The 17,935-nt window shown below is 42.6% G+C and overlaps 1 protein-coding gene across 2 annotated transcripts; it reads left to right on the forward strand.

Annotated features, from left to right (window-relative positions):
* Positions 1 to 4: 4 nt before the first annotated feature.
* NUP62CL (nucleoporin 62 C-terminal like) lies at positions 5 to 17,935 on the forward strand. 2 transcript variants are annotated; one of them, XM_067548429.1, is made up of 13 exons: positions 5 to 141; positions 1,472 to 1,772; positions 3,820 to 4,208; positions 5,707 to 5,817; positions 6,386 to 6,511; positions 9,730 to 9,825; positions 11,200 to 11,311; positions 11,655 to 11,799; positions 12,269 to 12,318; positions 12,483 to 12,617; positions 13,312 to 13,423; positions 14,434 to 14,500; positions 17,717 to 17,935. In XM_067548429.1, the coding sequence occupies exons 2-13, from the start codon at positions 1,486 to 1,488 to the stop codon at positions 17,806 to 17,808; spliced, it is 1,722 nt and encodes a 573-aa protein (XP_067404530.1). In that variant the 5' UTR covers positions 5 to 141; positions 1,472 to 1,485; the 3' UTR covers positions 17,809 to 17,935. The 2 variants fall into 2 exon arrangements, with proteins under 2 accessions (XP_067404530.1, XP_067404531.1); XM_067548430.1 differs by lacking the exon at positions 5 to 141 and adding an exon at positions 337 to 355.

Consider the following 17,935-nt stretch of genomic DNA (forward strand, 5'->3'; position numbering starts at 1 on the left):
GATTGTTGTCGCGTTGTGTAAGCGACAAGTGACGCACGCACGCACGCAGCCCGTCTCTGACTGATTGAGTGGCCGCCGTCAAGACTGGCGCGCGCGATCTACCGCAAAGAAGAACGGGGGGCCTGGGCCTTGAGTGACGAGGTGAGGAGGCGCCTGGTCCCCCCCCCCGAGGGTGGGGACTCGGGGAGCGATGGCGGCTCCCGCAGGAGCACGGGCTTGGCGGCCCTGAGCCGCGCCCCGGCCGGGCCTTGCCCAGCTCGCTAGGCTCGGGCGGGCCGGTGACCTGACGGGCCTTTCTGACCCTCTGTGTCCTGTCGCACTCCGGGCGGCACGCGGCGGGGCCCAGCAGCGCCTGGTGAAACCCCCCCCCCCCCCCCCCGCCTGATTCCCCGCCCCGCGCAGCTCGCCCCGATCCTCCGCGCCCCTCAGCACAGAGACACTTGACTCTGGCCTGTCTGTGCGATGCAGCAGCTCAGACTAGATGAGCCCAATGGGGTGCTGGTCTTGGACTCTAGAACATCTTCCTTTGCCCGTCCCCGGGTGGTACGGGCCCAGCACGTGGCTTCTTGGGGTGATGGGATGTTTATGTGGGGGGTGCATTCTCTCCGCGGTGCCTGCTGCAGTAAATCCACTATAGCTGCATACAGAGATCCCTTACTGAGCTGCAGGGCTGTGCCATGAGAGGCCAACAACAGTTGACTAGGCTAGGGTTGGGATCACTGCAGATAGTGCCTGCTTGGGGGGCTGCTGCAAGCACTATCTGCAGTGATCCTACCCCTAGCTTCGTCAACTGTTGTTGGCTTCTCATGGCACAGCCAAGTTGCAGCTCAGTAAAGGATCTCTGTATGCAACTGTAATGGATTTTCCTAGGGGTGCATCCTTGTGTTTTCAGGTGTGTCCCAGGTTAGGTTGGCAGCCTCTGCCTTCCTCCTTAGATTAATAGACGTTAAGGCCAAGATCATTAGTGCTCATCCTTAAAGCACTAGTGCAGTGGTTCTTAACCTTTCCAAACTACTGTACCCCTGAAGCCTGAGTCCCACCCCCACGGGGCTGAGGCATGTAACTTAGTTTCATGGCGCCCCTGTGGCTCCAGGCAATTGCCTTTCTTGCCACCCCCAATACCAGCTCTGCACTTGCGACCCCTCTAAAACCCCAGGTTAAGAACACTGCACTAGTGACTAGCAAATATTCTAGTTAACATATGTGTTATGCAGTCATTGGTGTCTGTGGTGAATTAGTGCTTAGCTGGTAGAAATATTCATAGGACCATTTTAACGCTTTTATCTTTCCTTATTCTGCAGGGTACAGCTCAGTAGCACATTGAGAGTGAATCACACTAACTGTATTTCATCACCTACTCACAATGCATTGTTGCACACAACAGTTGAATTCCTTAGCCAGTCAGAAATCAGGGTGGAACAAAGTTCAATGGGCAATTGGGTGGTTTTTTAATTATTCTTTTTCTTCCCAGAGTCAGAAATCATCATGAGTCAATTTAACTTCGGTGGATCTGGTTCTGCTGGGGGAGGGTTCAACTTTGGCACTCCAAAGACAGCAGCCACCACAGCACCAACAGGATATTCCTTCCCCACACCTGCCACTGGAGGAGGATTCAGTTTTGGGACACAAACTCAGACCCCTGCAGCAAGCACCCAGTCTACAGGTTTGTTCTCCCTGGGCACCCCAGCTACATCTGCACAGGCTTCTGGATTCACTTTCGGATCACCGGCCACATCAGCTGCAGCCCCGGCAGGAAACGTATTCTCACTAGGGTAAGAACTATACAGACTCCTTTAGTTGGGTGGAGATGCAGAGGGTATCAGTTTTCTGGGGTACATGTTTAAAATATGTATTAAGGCGAATGGATTGGGTTGTATCTCACACATCACTTTGGAATCAGTTCAAACTGAAGCAAATTCAGGATTGGTTCATATTGGAATCCAGATTGCAATATGGCACGTTTGCGAGAGCCTCTAGTGAGTCATATCACTCACTAATTGTAAAGACCCTTGACAAATGTGGACTAAGAATCTCTCCAACCCATCCTGGAGATTGCTCAACTGGTAACTGTGTCATGTGCATGCTAGTTCTTTTCAGACTTAGATCCCAAGGCTTGGGATAGATAACAAAAATATTATAGCCCTCCTAAGGGCTTGTGTCATTTTCAGGTGAGTAGAAGTTGATTTCAAGTGGTCTGAAGTTTTTAAAAGACTTCATGAAAACATATCTTCCCTTGCACCCAGCATCTGGAATGTTATCCTCTCCCAGCACAGGAAGGACCATCCAGCCCTTGTAACAAGATTGTTCTTTTAAGGCAGTGGTTGAGGATTTGGGGAAGCTTTCTGGATATTTCCCCCTATAACTAAGTAGGAGAATCTTGTCAAATTCCTAGCCCAGTGAAATCAAACTTGTTTTGCTTCTGCCCAGTATTTTTTGGCAGCGCTGATAAGTCAGCTTCATTCTGCAAGGATTATATTAGTTTCACCAAGTTTCAAATGACACTAATGGAGAAACACTACTATGCAGCTGCCTTGCCCACTCTACTTCTATTGAGTGGTCATCTGCAATGAGATACCCAGAAGATACTGGAAAAGGGAGGAGAATAGAGAATGATGAGTACTATTAGTTATTGAAATTATTACCAGTGTTGCCATTCTGACAGACTTCAGGATGGTTATGCTGAAGGAACAGAGATTGCTGCAGATTCAGCTAAAGTGGGACTTTACCCAAATGGGACTTTAACCAAATGTCAAACATGAGCATTAGATGCTTAGATGGAAACTGAAACTCAGGTCAGCTCAAGCCTGCATACCAGGCAGTCCTGGAGCTCTACTGTTTGCTTCTCCAATTTTGAAACATGCAGTAGTCAAACCCTGAAAAAAAAAGTCGGACCTTACTCTTTCCTTTCTGAGATCTCCATCGTGCTTTTCAAAGCAATGCTTTCCACCACTTGTAAGTATGATCCCTGAGACTGTTAAATGGAGTTAGGGGGAAAGCTTATCAAACAAACCTTAGCCCTTCCAAAAATTAGTTTGTCATTTTTATTCATCCTTCTTCTTTCTTCCACCATCATTAAGTATGTCAAAGAATCTGACATACCAAATTGAAATTGAAGCCTGCATATAGATGGGTGATTAAATCAGAATCATGGTCTTCATTATTTACGTAGCATCAGAGGTGTTTATGGTCTTCATCCTCTTGTATATTTGTAAAGTCCATCTCCTGAAGATCTTACAGTCTAAATTAGGTAGATAATGATATTTCATTGTGGTGGGAAAGGATGAAAGACACAAGGGGAATGAGAGAGAAACTAACTAGAGGAAGCATCTGTTCTTGTCCTTTTCATGAGTTGCCATCATTGAGTTTTCTTTTTTTTTTGTAAATTTTTTTAACAATACATTGTGTGGGAGTGGCAGTGGGGAAAACACCAGTGGAAAGCCAGCTGAAAGTATTGAGTTTTGTGGGGATTTCAAAAGAAGATGGGGAAGATGCTTGATGTATAGAAGGAGAGTGGCTGTTCCAGGCATACAAAGTGGTGTGGAAAATGTAGTCTTTACTGAGAAGAGATAATTAAGGAAGCCTCAAGATAAGGGGAGTTAGGGCATGACAGGGGTTATAATACAGTATGTCAGAACTGAGCTATAATCATTTTGAGATTAAATCCAGTGCTCTACAAAGAAATCTGGTAAAGGACTGACCTTCTTGAAACTCTGCTTATCTAAAACGTTAAAGATAAGCTATAAAAAACTGCCCTTCAGCAGCTTGCTGCACTGTATCATAAACAGATTAGTTCATCTTGCTATTTTTTTTTCCATCTAGGGGAAATGTACCAAAGTTAAACTTGGGCAGCAGTGCCACTGCTCAGACTACAGGAATCACTGGAGGGTTTGGACTTGCTAACAGTACTGCCCTTACCAGCTCTGTACCAAGCAGTGTGCCATCGAGTCAGGTAGCGGCTCCTTCTGGCTTCATTTTTGGCCCCACTACCGCCGCCACCACGCAGGCTGGGGCAACTGGAGGGTTCAACTTCACCAGCAGTGGAACAGCTCAGACTGGAACCCCAAACTTTAATATCAGCTCTGTAGGAAATACAATTCAGCAAGTAGCACCTACGGGGTTAACCTTTGGAGCAGCCCCAGCTGCCACCACCATTGCAACGACTACTGCACAACCAGCCCCTGCCTTCAATCTTGGGGGACAGTCCACAGGTGAGTGTCAGATCTTGAAATGGCAGCCCAAGTGTTAACAGTACTATATCCATATTAAAACTCCTTCAGTCAGCTGACTTCTGAAATTATGTGAATGAAATGGTATTTACCTAATAAAAGTTCTATAATATAGGTGAATTGATGGTTTGTTTGAGAAATGGACACTGAATTCTGTTGTTTCAGTCTGGTGGGAAACTGAACCAGTGCCTGTAGGTTAGCATTTTCCAATATATGCCTGCCCAAAGTCTCTAGTTGTCTGTAACATTTTTTCATGTAGCCTTTGAAATAGCATATTTATGGGATGGGGATGGTCTCAATAATGTCACAGAATTATAGAGTACACTTTGTACCCTAAATGTCCATGGTCAGCTTTATCTCTTGAGACCAGCCAGATAATATGAAATTTAGAAAATGCACACAGTAGAACCTTAGCAGGAGAGTGTGTTCATTTGCAGCTGCAGATTGCTGTAATGGGAAGTGACGGTAAGAATTGGAGTAAAATATTTGAGCGTGCACTGATTCAACAAATCAGTCCATCTTGCTTAATAGGCAGCTGTCTCTTTTCTAGTCCACTTCTCAGAGGAAATTCATTTTTCACAGCACTTGAATCTAAGACCATAATGGTCTGCAAGCTTATCTCATTACATTTTGGGCTACTGACTTGCTCATGTCTTGTGTGCGAGTATCTAGACACTCCCATACATGATGGGCTGAAATAAGAGTGTAGAAAGAAACAGAACTGCAAAGATGACAGTGGGATCATCTGACCTTTAGTCTGCAGGACTTGGAAGGTCTTTGCAATCCCGGTTCCACAATCCTTTGTGGAAACATTTTGGTACCATAGTACTGTGACTGTTGTAGATGAATATTGCTTGTTAGAATGGTGTTTTCCTGAAGTTCTGGGTCTCAGCATCAAAGGACTGAAATAATTCTGCCACTTCCTGGGTGCAGGTAGCAAGTTGAAAATTGGCTGCATTTGTAAATCAGTTCTGAAATAAGATCTGTATGTGAGTAAAAAGACCTTGCATTGTAGTCAATTGCTTAGTGGACTCTGTGCCAGGTATTTGAAGCTACTACTGTACTTCCCAGGCCATTAAAAATAGTTCCAGTACCTTGGACAGGGACAAAATAGACAGCAGCAAAAAGTCAGGTTTTGTATATCAGCAGAAAGTTACAGTGGTGGTCTTTTGGTCATTAAAAAGTGGGGGGAGTCTGGAGCCTGTGTGGGCGATGGTCAGCTGCAGTTAGGCTACATTAGAGCAAATCTTAACAATTGTTATGTACAGAATTTATTAGATCTAGTGAATCCCTTTGACAGTGCTGGATCTAGGTCTGTCAGAGAAACATCAATATTAACATGATAACAGATACTCTTAGCTCTACTAGTTGGGATATTGCGGGGTTTTTTCAGTCTCTTGCCACATTTCCAGGTACTTCAGAGTCTCTGTTTGAGAACCGTTTGCTTTGTTTCATTCTTTTTGTATTTTTTAATCTCCAGGTTTAAATTTTGGAATACTCGCCTCCACAGCAGCCACCTCTGCACCCACAGGAACGTTAACCGCTACTACCATCCAGGGACCTAGTTTATCATTTGGAACCAAACTCGGAGGTATGTGATGATTGGGGCATGGTGCAGGAAAGATGGGTCAGGGTGAAGGGGAGCTGACTATCCTGCTTGACGTAGTTCTGCTTATTGGAGTGTGGAGAGCAGATCAAATTAGGAGTGGAGTGGACGCATTATACTTAGTCTTACAGTGAATTTGCTCATTGGTCAGATTCGTCAAAGCACTGCAAGTTCTCTAAGCACCTTCTTATTTTACTGTACAGCTTAATTTTATTTTTGCACAGAGTTTTGCATAGGAAACTGCATTTCACAATTTTTTACGGGGTAAAAATAAAACAGAAAGGGAAGTTTAAGAGTGGTAGGGAAAAAAGAGATGCTTTCAGATTAAACTTGAAAAGATATGGAATACTGATGAGGCATAATACAGGAAAATAGCTTCAGAAAGCAAGCTTCAAAGAAGACTCTTGCATTAATAAAAAGTTTAGTGTACATGAATGGAGAAAACTCATGTCCAAGAAAAGGTCCCATTCTCTGCTTTGTTCACTTTGAGTGTGTCTCTTGAAGCTTCAGAGAAGGATGTGTTTGTATGGGTTTGGGTTTTTTCTGTTTCTAGGCTTGACTGCACCATCCACAGCCCCTACCACCACAGCTTCCCTTCTTGGTTCATCTGGGCCTACGTTGTTTGCATCCATAGCAAGTTCTTCAGCACCAGGCTCCTCTGCTGCCACAGGCCTTTCACGTAAGTCACAGAACATATGTAAGACAGTTCTACTCACAGTCCATCCTGTTATTGGCAAGTAAATGGTCAAAGGATAGGTTGGCAGGCTCTGTCTGTAGTGATTGTGTTTTTTCACTAAAGTGGAGGAATCATGATAAGGTAACTACAGCTGTTTTGGTCTTTGATAGTGACAGCTTTTCTCTGTCTGCTTTAGGGCAAAAATCCTGTCAGTGCTGCACCTGTTCATTGCATAGAAAACTTTGTCCGGAACATAATGCATGTGAGAAGCATGGCAATTTTAACTAACTCTGAATTTTTTTGTGTCTGCTCTCCTGATGTTGTCATCACAGCTGAACATGCCAGTGACTCTGCTTACATGTGTTAAACTCAGGCCTGGTCTACAGTCCAGAATGAGGTCAATGTAAAGCAGTTTATGTCAATATAATTCTGTAAGCATCTACACTACAGTGTTGCTCCTGCCAAAGTAAGTCGTCCACTACACTGACCTAATAATTCCACCTCCATGAAAGGTGTAGCACTTAAGTCAATGTAGTTAGGTTGATGCAGTGTCAGTATAGACACTGTGGTGACTGTTCTGGCTGTTAGCCTCTGGTGGCCAAGGTACTGAACCTTAGCCCTGGTGTCTGGGTGCTGACAGCCCGGAACTGTCAGTGCCCCCACACTCAGGTAAATTGGTGGAAGTGCTCCTGGTGAGGATATGCACCGCCGACAGAAGGAGGGTTGTGTGGACATGAAACATTGATTTAATTACTTCAACATACAGCCACCACAGTAACTTAAGTTGACTTAATTTTGCAGTGTAGACTTGCCCTCACTATGCTAGTGTCTCTGAGGTAGTGTTTATGATGCTCAGGTCAGGTCATCACATTCCATTCCAAGTGAGGTGATGGTTTGGAGAAGGGTGTGTGTGAATATTTGGCGGTTTTAACATGCTGTGTATCTGGATAATTCCTTTGCAGGTGTTAGTAACTTCATTCCAGGAAATAACAACCTTTTGCTCACTTTAGGGTAGTTGTCCTAATCTCACCCTGTGTCCATCTGCTCTCTCACTTTCCTACCCTACAAAGAGGTGTTAACAGTCATTATAGTCAACAACAGGGAGACAAACCTGACTACAGCAAATTACTTTACCGGTTGAGCTACAAGTATTTTGCCACAAAGAGGGATTTCTGCTCTTAATACAGCTATTTGTACAAAAAACACCACTTTGCACATAGCCAGAGAGACTTTTTAAAAGTCGTTTGGGAAGTGAAAATGTGCGTTTATTGCACTACAGTCCTTTTGGCTATTGGAGAATATTTTTTGATTGCCCACCTACAGCTTGTTAGTAGCTTATGTATTTGCTGTGTGAATAACAGGATAATTTACCAGATTTTCTCCAAGTACTTGGAGAAAAAACATAGAAATGTAGGACTGGAAGGGACCTCGATACATCATCTACTACAGTCCCCTGCACTGAGGCAGGACTACGTATTATCTTGAGTATCCCTGACGTGTTTGTCTAACCTGTTCTTAAAAACCTCCAATGACAGAGATTCCAAGCCTCGCTAGATAATTTGTTTCAGTGCTTAACTACCCTCACAATTAGGAAGCTTTTTCTGATGTCTCACCTAAATTTCCCTTTCTGCAATTTAAGCCCATTATTTCTTGTCCTGTCCTCAGTGTATAAGGAGAATAATTTATCACCATCCTCTTTATAACAGCTTTTTATTTTAAGACTGTTATCATGTCCCCTATCAGTCTTCTCTTTTCCACACTAAACAAACCCAGTTTTATTTCAATCTTCCTTCGTAGGTCGTGTTTTCTAGACCTTTAATAATTGTTTTTGCTCTTCTCTGGACTTTTTCCAATTTATCCACATCTTTCCTGAAATGTGGTGCCCAGAACTGGACACAGTACTCCAGCTTAGGCCTTATCACTGTTGAGTAAAGTGAAAGAATTATATCTTACAACACTCCTGCTAATACATCCCAGAATGTTTTGTTTTGTTTTTATTTTATTTTATTTTATTTTATTTGCAATAGTATTACATGTGGTTCTAAGATCCTGAAGCTTCAGGATAAGGTGGTTCTTGGTTTGATCAGCTTATGATTCAAGCTCTCCAGAATGCTAATTGTCTTTGCTCCTGCCCTTGCAAAGAGCCTTGAAGGAGGGCTTTTGGTTTGACCATGGCATTCAGGTATTCTCTCCTTCTTTAGATAAAGGTCTGTACCTTGGCTGTACTGCTTGTGAAGCTTTTTGTTCACAGATTACACTTTCTTTATTCTGGGGACCAGAATTATTTTGTTGTTTAAATGTTATCTGATAGTTTAGCAGTTTCAGGTGTTAGGACGTAAAAGCAGAAAGTTGGGTCCATCAATAAATGTGTACACTACATAACTTCAGGATCATCTCCCTTCTCTGTATAAGAGAGAAACAGTGCAGTTTGCTAGAGAGAATGTGCAAAACTGGGCCACCTGAAGTAAGAAATAGCAGCTCACTTGCATTAGACGAAAACACGGTATTTTGAGATCTTTAGACTCTGAATTCATAGGAACACAATCTAGTCAGATCACTCCAACCAAATTATATGACATGTTGCAAAAACTTAATGAGTATGGAATCGTTCATACCAAACTTGTCCCTGGTGTAACTCCATTGAAGTTAATGGAATTCTTCTAGAAATTAATTTGGCTTAATTCCTTCATTCTGCTTACATTTTGGCAGCCCTTCTCAGAAGTGTATCTCCATGGGGCTTAGTAAATTTGGCAAGTGATTTTTTTTTTTTTAGTTTAGCCATATCCAGGGTGCTGTATTTGACAACAATGGGTTGTTTCCGTAATGAGTTAACGCCTACTTGTAATCCTCACTCTCATTTAGCCTCTGAGAAGTTATCCTTCCAGGATTATGTTCTTTGAGCCTGGTGTTTGGATTTCATTACCTCATCTAGCAGTTTGTATCAGTTAAATGTTGCAAGTTTCAAATTATCCCATATATAATGGTTAGTAGCTTTGCAGCTGAATTGACAAGATCTTTTAAAACAGCTATGAGTCCTTCTGCATGTATCCATGGTTTCAGCCTGCCATTCTTCACCTAGGTGTTCCCTCAGCTAAATAGTTATTGGTTCTTTGCTAGCACAGATAAAACAGGGACTAGTGCACAGGGCAGAATAACATTTTAAAGGGGATCCCTGTCCAGTGGGACAAACAGGAAACTCTGTCATTCTCTTCTGTTTACAGTTGGTAGCACTTCAACTGCGACAACCAGTCTGGGTACTCTTGGATTTGGATTAAAGATCCCTGGAACAACGACTGCAGCAACCATCACTACCACCAGTAAGGACTAGATGCTGAAAATGGATGAAAAGGATGAGAATGGTCATGCTGATAAAACTATTGTATAGACCCATGTTTCTCATCTCTTTTTCTACACAGGGTCTGAAAACCATCCACTGTTTCTTGTTGTGATTCACCTGGTCCCACAATTCTTTGTGGCCATTGTGGACTTGTGTTCATAGCAAGAAATCGCAGGGGGTCTTGGGTGGGGGCTATCAGAGTTGGACAGTGGTTTACTGTGCTGATAGTGGGATAGAATCTTCCTCTCCAGCCTTCCTACACAGCAGGCATAACATTGCATCAGGAGGCTGTGGAGGGCCACATCGCCTCTTGAAACATTGCTTGACAGCTGAACATTGTGTGGGGATAGAGGGGAGGGAGAAATGAGGAGGGACTGAGGAGCTGCAGTAGGATTAGTTGGGGTGACAGGGATGGGGTGGAAACAGGACAGGAAGGTTGCATCTAGTTCCTTCCCTGCCCTGGATCCTAGAGAATGCAAAATTTTGGAGCCTTTTCCCCACTTTCATCAACCAGGGAGGTATTTGCACTTCTGGGTTGCACCTGACCATTCACAAGTCCTTGTCTAGACTTGGTTATAGCATAGTACTGAGATCCAGGATGCAGCGTCCTACAGTATTCCTGGCTCTGCCAGCGAGTTGCTTTGTGATCTTTGCCAGTCTATGCCTTAGCTTTCCTTTTTGTAAAATAGTAGTATTGCCCACCACCTAATGGCACTGAGGCTTGTTTCCTTAATGTTTATAAAAAGCTTTGAGATCCTGGAACAGAAGGTGTTATACAGTTGTCAAGTTTTATTATTGGATGTTCATCAGCGATCAGAAATTGCATGCATTGGCAGAACTATGTGTGGCTCCACCATTACAGCAGTTGGGGTGCTCCAGACCTGGGTTGAGAGAGATGTGGGCAAAGCTTGCATTGTATCTTGCTCAATATTACCTGATTAAATATGAGCTTCCAGTCCCTCACTTTAATAGAGCCACTTAGGTTGAAAGGGAGGTTGGAGATCTTCAGTCCATCCCTGTCCATTGTAGCAAAATTGATTATACATAAATCAATGTTAATATAATTTGAAAATGAAGAGAAATAAGCCACCATTTCCTGCTTGTAAAGATAGAGCTTTTTAGATATCTCATAGCATCTTACACAGGTGGGTAGGTAGCGTTATCCACATCTTACAAATGGAGAAACTCAGATGAAGCGGCTAATCTAAGATCAGTCAAGGTCATTTGTGAATAAAACTCATATCTTCTAATTTCCAGTCTTGTGGCCAGTCCACTAGATCACAACTAACTTCTCCTCCTCTGTACTCATTCCTCTCCTTTTATGAGTGGTGTGACACTAAATCTTTCCTTCCAGGCACTTCTTCTGCCCCTAGCACAGGCTTTACCTTGAATCTTAAACCGCTGACCACCACTGGTACCATTGGTGCTGTGACTTCTACTGCCACGATAGCCACCACAACAACCAGGTGAGTCTTTTCCACCAACTGAGTTACTGCCTACTACCCTAGTTCAGTGGCTGGGTATGGAGAGTGAGTGTTCAAATTCATGATGCAGTCAGTATATTGGATTTTGAGTGGCGGAACCAGAATAGGCTTCTTCAGGCAGAGAGACTGTGGTGGTATTGGACTGCAGCAGTATAGAAAGTATTAGAGAAAAACTATGTCCTGACAAGGCTTCTCTGTCGGGCTCTGTTTGTAATTCAGTGATTGTGTGATTAATACTAGCTGTGGCGTCAGCTTTTATATCTTGTCACTTTTGAGCTTGTATTCATTCTAATGCTCAATGCTCTCTCAACTCCCCTGACCCCAGTGCTCCCCCAGTGATGACTTATGCCCAGCTGGAGAGTCTGATTAATAAGTGGAGCCTAGAACTGGAGGACCAGGAGAAGCATTTTCTTCACCAGGCAACACAGGTCAATGCCTGGGATCGGACACTGATTGAGAATGGAGAGAAGGTGAGATGGCATGCCTTATCAACTTGCTTTTCACATAGGGCCAGATTCGTAAAGGTGTTCGAGCACCCAAGGATGCAAATAGGCACCCAGTGGGATTTTCAAAAGCAATTAGGTGCCAAACTTCCATTGGTGGGTTTTTGGGGGGAAGTGATCCCATTAGGCATCTATCTGCTGCTATAGGCACCTTACACAACTTTAAAAATCTGGCCCATCATGATTAAGAGTTGCCCAGATAAAATGAGAAATCTTAGGCCAGCTGTTGCCTAGGAATTGGCTTCTGTGGCCAAAACTCCAGTGCTAAATCTAAAATGTTCTTTATAAACATTTATGCAACTATTTCCTCTTCCTAGTACAGTTTTCATGGTGTTTGTTTTCTCAATCCCTCCCCTTTCCTGCTACCCCTACATCATAACAGATGAATTCTGTTAGTACAATCTGTTAAATGCTATGTGTTCCTGTTTGGTTTTAGATTACGTCATTACACAGAGAAGTGGAGAAAGTGAAGCTAGATCAGAAGAGGTAAGAAAGAGACTGAGTGCTTTAATGACTTGCTTTGTTTTCTTGCTGTAGTGTTCTTTCCATCTCTTTGCAGCCTTCTCATGATGCTGTAGAGTTTATACACAACATCTAACTCTCCCCTATGTTGCTTTCAGTAGCTCACTTGTTCATTTGCCTTTTTGCAGGTTGGATCAGGAACTTGATTTCATCCTGTCACAACAAAAGGAGCTGGAAGATTTGCTGACCCCTCTGGAGGAGTCAGTAAAGGAACAGAGTGGGACTATCTATTTGCAGCACGCAGATGAGGAGCGGGAGAGAACGTAAGGAAGTCATCCTAGTTAAGCATCTGATAGGGCAGACCTAATGTGGTAATGTTTGCAAACAGGAAGAACTAAACTTGGTGTACAGGGCATTATAGAAGGTTGCGATAGGACGAGGAAACTAGTAACAGCTTTTTCTTGAACATAATTTTCCCAGTGACTTGAATTTCCCATATTGGAAGTGGAGATAGAGGAATGGGGAAGTAGAGCTGGCAGTATAATTTATTAGGTAGCATAAATGGAGTTCTCTGAGGGATGTAGACTCAACTAGCTATTTGAGGTCAGACTATTAATTTTTGGAATGATCTCTCCAATACTTCTGAAAGTGAAATCCTATGGGTGCTGATTAGAGGCAGGGAAACACTCTGTGAGATTTGAATAATCCTGAAAGCATTTTAGGGCAAGGACTGGTGAATTCTAGTAAGGTAACCAGAGAGGGTGTCTGACTTGTCCAAGAGATGTCTTGCAGAGTCCAGACCAGTTGGTTTGTTTTACTTCTCTGGCAGGGTGTGAGGAGAATATTCTCTTGAATTTTAAATGTCAGAGCCCACAAGGCACAAGTCTTCACACGTCTGTCTTCTGTGAAAGAATGTTGGTGTTGCCTAGTTCATGTAGCAAAACGTTCCTCGGAGTACCTGGTATATCTGTTTGATTTGAAACACTCTGACCTCATCTCCTCCCATGTGCTTTGCAGCTATAAGTTGGCTGAAAACATAGATGCTCAGTTGAAGCGTATGGCCCAGGATCTCAAAGACATCATCGAGCACCTGAACACATCTGGGGGCCCTGCCGATACCAGTGACCCAGTGAGTATGAGCCTAGTATTCTTGTCAAGGTGGTAAAAATCTCATACACAATTTGTGTAGTTGTGAATACTCTTCACGTCATTTGTATTTTCAGGATTTGAGGAGGATTTCACAGCTCTTTTTCCCCAGTGGTTTTTTTTCCTCTTGGCCAAACTCAGCACAAGCCAATGAGGCTCTCTTATGCTTCCTCTAGGGTCACATTGACATAAATACTGCCAGCAGTGAGATTGCAAAACCTCCTTGCACAATTAGTTACCTTTTGTATTTATCTTTTATATAAATATATTTGAAGTCTGTGAGATATTTCCCACCATATTGTAGACTTCTGCAGACCTATCAGATTTCTGGTGTGAACTTTGCATAGTACTCTGTGTACCACTCAGCTGCCCAAAGTACAAAAGGCAATCTCTTGCCTAGGTTTAGAACCAAATACTGTATATGTTTACAACAGATAGCGTGGCTGTAATACTGCTTACTATTATGTTTCTTGCATGTTCCTTGTGACGGATCAGAATTCTCCTCTGTTCCATGTACAGCTGTCATCTTCTAATTCAGACCCGAATTCTCATCTATTTCTCCTATACATCAACTTGATTATAAACTCCATCATGGCTTTTGTCTATAAGCTTGTTAGTGGAGAACTTTCCTTTCACTGAACATTGCAGAGCAGGGAGTTTTTCCAGCCTCTTCTCCCACACCACCTTGAGAGTAAACCTTTTATGGGTATGATGCTTCTGACCTCTATTAACCTAAGAAAGACGAGGCCACAAGGATATTTTGCAAACCAGAGGTCCCCCTACAGCTGTGGTATGTGCTGTTTCCGTACCAGCTTCACCTGGGCGAAGTGACTGCTAGATTTGCTAATGTATGGAGAACTTAGTTAGCCCTGACAGCTGCAGCAAGGACCATGCTAGTCTGGTGTCTAACTGGTATTTCTTTTTCAGTTGTTCATTTCCATGTACTGCAACAGGATAACTCTCACCTAAAATCTTTCATCTATTTCTCTGCAGCTCCAGCAGATCTGTAAAATTTTGAATGCACACATGGATTCATTGCAGTGGATTGACCAGAACTCTGGTAAGAACCTTAATGAAGCCTTTTGAAATAAAGAAATGGACAGCCAAAATGTCAGGTCTGAGCTGTGCTTAGGGAGGATGGTTGGATGTCTTGAAGGAGGAGGGGAAGAGAATCTCTTGATTGGCTTCTTTATTCAGTGCTTAGTGGAGGGACTGAAGGTTGAGAGATCAGTTAGATAGTGATTGGCGCTGGTAGTGGACTGTGCAGGACGAACATTTTGTTATGAAGTTAAAGTACTAAGTGCAATTCTGGTGTGTGTGGTTTGTTGTGGTGGTGGTGTGTGTGTATTTCTTGATCGTAGATCAGTTCAGAAAGATACACAAGGAGTCTTCCCCAAGTGCCTAGTCTATTGTCATTTGGATTCCCCCCTCTCTTTGTGCTCCATTAAAGGCCTATAGACCCAGTAGCTTCTGGATGGAATTCCTGGCCATTTGCTCAATATGTTAGGAAAAACACTGTTCTAAAACAGATCAGTAGAAAATGGCTTCCCTATTTATGAACATGGGCTTTTATGATGTTATCAGGCTTTTCTTTATGAAAATGTCTTATGAGGGACTCACAGATGCCAGTTTTTAAAATGCTCTTGGTCACCTCCATTGGTCTTCCTACTTCCGTATCTGTCCTGTGGTCTCTGTCTTCCGACTTTCAGGACAAGAAGATTGTTCCTTACACTGTTAGCTGGGAGTCAAACATTTCTTCACTGCAGCTGTAGAAACTCCATGTTCTGAGTGACACTGCAGAAGTTTCAGAGTAACAATTAGAAAAGATAATACTGAGCAGATGTTATGCTTGGTACTGGAAAGGAAGATTGCTCTCCAGGGGTTGGGTTTTTTCACTGAAATATTGGGATGCTTCCAGGGTTTAATTGCTTTTTCTAAAGTTATTACACATTGTTTTCATGACCAGGAACCATCTGTCTCCCAGTAAAGGATTCTGAGTGTTCTAGCTGGTTTGTGTGTCTCCTTAGCTAAACCTAATTAGCCTCTAGGGGGCAGTGTTGAGTAATGTGGTGTGGACTGAGGTACACCAGCTCTGCTGCACTCTCAACTGAGCTGTTGAATGTCCCCAAGCCCATGGTTTATACTCCTTCCCGTTGAAAGTAGGCACAATTCCTTGACTTAAATAGAATTGTGTCTGCTTATACCAGGGCTGTATTTGGCTTCCAGATACCTAAAAGGTGTTAACTTCTCAGTATCCAGTGCATGTCGTCATTATGAGATTTGACAGCTTCTGGGACGTGTCTTGTAGCAGCAGATTTGTGAGTCCATTTGTAGAAAGTACTGGAAACTTCAGCCTTGTGTAAAACAGTTTCCTGCTTCTTCTGAAAATCATTATTAAAAGGGTTGCAATTCGTTCCCTTAGCGTGAGAATTTTTCTTGTATTATAAATCGTGGCTGTACAGCCAATTAGATCACTAGGTTAATTGAATAGTCCATTGTCTATTTTTTTTAGTGGATATGCAAGTTTCAAAGAGGAACCTGTCAACTTTAATATGGTATCGCAAGTCCTTCAAGCAGGGGTAGTAACAGCTGATGTTAGAAAATGTACTTTTTCCCCTCTAAATGATTCATGTGCTTCCTTTGTTCCCTCAGGGTGTTTAGCAAATGTAAAAGTTCCTGTTCTTATTTACGTTTTCCCATCACGTGCCCCCTTCTGTAACAGCCAGAATGGCTTGTCCCCTTGGCAGGGCTGGGAGAAGTGGAGCTTCTAACATTATATTTTTCTTGATTTTAAAAATGTAAAACATTAGAGACTTTTCAGAAGTTTGTAAATCCCATTCCCTTAAAACACCTTCTGGGCCACTTCATAAAAGCAAATGAGCTCTTCCAGACAATAATTGTAACATCTGTTACCTTGTCTGAGGGGTTTCTTAATAAGACTCATGTAACTTTAACACTTGCATCCAGAGACTGTATTAGTCCAGTAAGCATGTAAGACTTTTTAAAAAGTCTCCCCTCTTGCCAAAACAACTCTAAGGAATTTTACTTTCTTCTGATTTTCTTATTAAAAGTTTGAAGGTTACCATAGCTGACCGGACACTTGCGAGAGCTCTGCTTTGTAATGGGAGTATTACGTTTTGAGATGCATATACGTGTAGCTGACGGTGGGGCTGAGACTCACAGTACACAAAAAGTGCCCTGGATAATATGGAGCTTTGAAAGGGTATTTAAATTGGCAGAATTATTTGTGCTTGAAAATATGGGCCACTGCAGGTATTTTAATGCATGTTATCTGCAAAGGGAAAGCTTATTTGTGCAGGAGGGACAGCTTTCCTGGGGTCCGGCTTAAGATTGGAATGAACTCCTGCAGACTCTTAAGTACCAATACAAAACGTGATGCTCTGTTCCAAGTGCAAAATGCACTTCAGCCTGCCTTCACTAACAAAAACACACAGCATGTCTTACATTCATTAAAATGTGTATATATAATAATCCCATATATATCTTTTCCTTTAAGAGGAAAGAAGAAAGAAAACATCATAAATACTAATCACATTACTTAATGTACTACTGGAAGACTCTCTGGTGTCACAGATGTAGTATAAGAACTTAAATGGACTAGAATGTCTCCATACTACAGACTCATAGTGCAGCTTTATGAAAAAGATTGGTGAAATGATTCTGGAGGAGTCGTTTACGGGCTTCCAGCAAGAATAGGCCTCTTTCAGTGCAGTGCCTACAGCATGCAGAACTGTTACAGTAATTTACTTACTTTACAGACCATAATTACGAATGGATTATAGGTCACAAAGGGGGCAGAGTGGATAATGTATGCTTTTTGTTTTGTTTTAAGTGCATTTGCATATTTCCAAGTATGGAGCAGTTCCAGCTACTCAGTTCAGCAAGTGTTTGGTTTCTGATTTTGTAAAACTTTTCTTGAAAAAGTAAATGAAATAACATTAATTAACATAAATCAAATTGAAGCTGGGTCAGCAAGGAAGATTATGGTGGAAGATTGGATAAAAAGTCCTCTTGGGTTTGCCCACTTGTTTTTGGGTATTGCCGGAGTTTCTGCCATCATAGCCATCCAGTGAGCCTTGTGCAGTTCAGTGTCCTGTGCTGGGTTTTTCTCTCCTGTTCCCCAGCATATCTTAACCTTAGATCTTCATTCTTTCTGAAACACTCTTCTTTCTTTCAGACCTGTGCTGCCCAAAGCTGTCTCTTATTAAGTTCGTGTGAGCCTCATGTGTGTATTGTTTTTTCTCTCTCCCCACAGCTCTGTTGCAAAGGAAGGTGGAGGAGGTGACTAAGGTTTGTGAGAGCCGCCGTAAGGAACAGGAACGCAGTTTTCGGATCACATTTGATTGAGTGACCCAAGAAATCTCTACCGCTGTAATATTTACCTGATAGTCATTATGTAAAAATGTAGGAAAAATAGAGTAAAAATTGTGATACCACCTTGTTTTGTTTCAATAAAGTGTTTTTTCATGCCAAA

This window comes from Emydura macquarii, unplaced genomic scaffold (genome assembly GCF_026122565.2).
Source record: "Emydura macquarii macquarii isolate MOO-44397 ecotype Brisbane River unplaced genomic scaffold, CSIRO-AGI_Emac_v2 contig_1253, whole genome shotgun sequence".
NCBI classification, from domain to species: domain Eukaryota; kingdom Metazoa; phylum Chordata; order Testudines; family Chelidae; genus Emydura; species Emydura macquarii.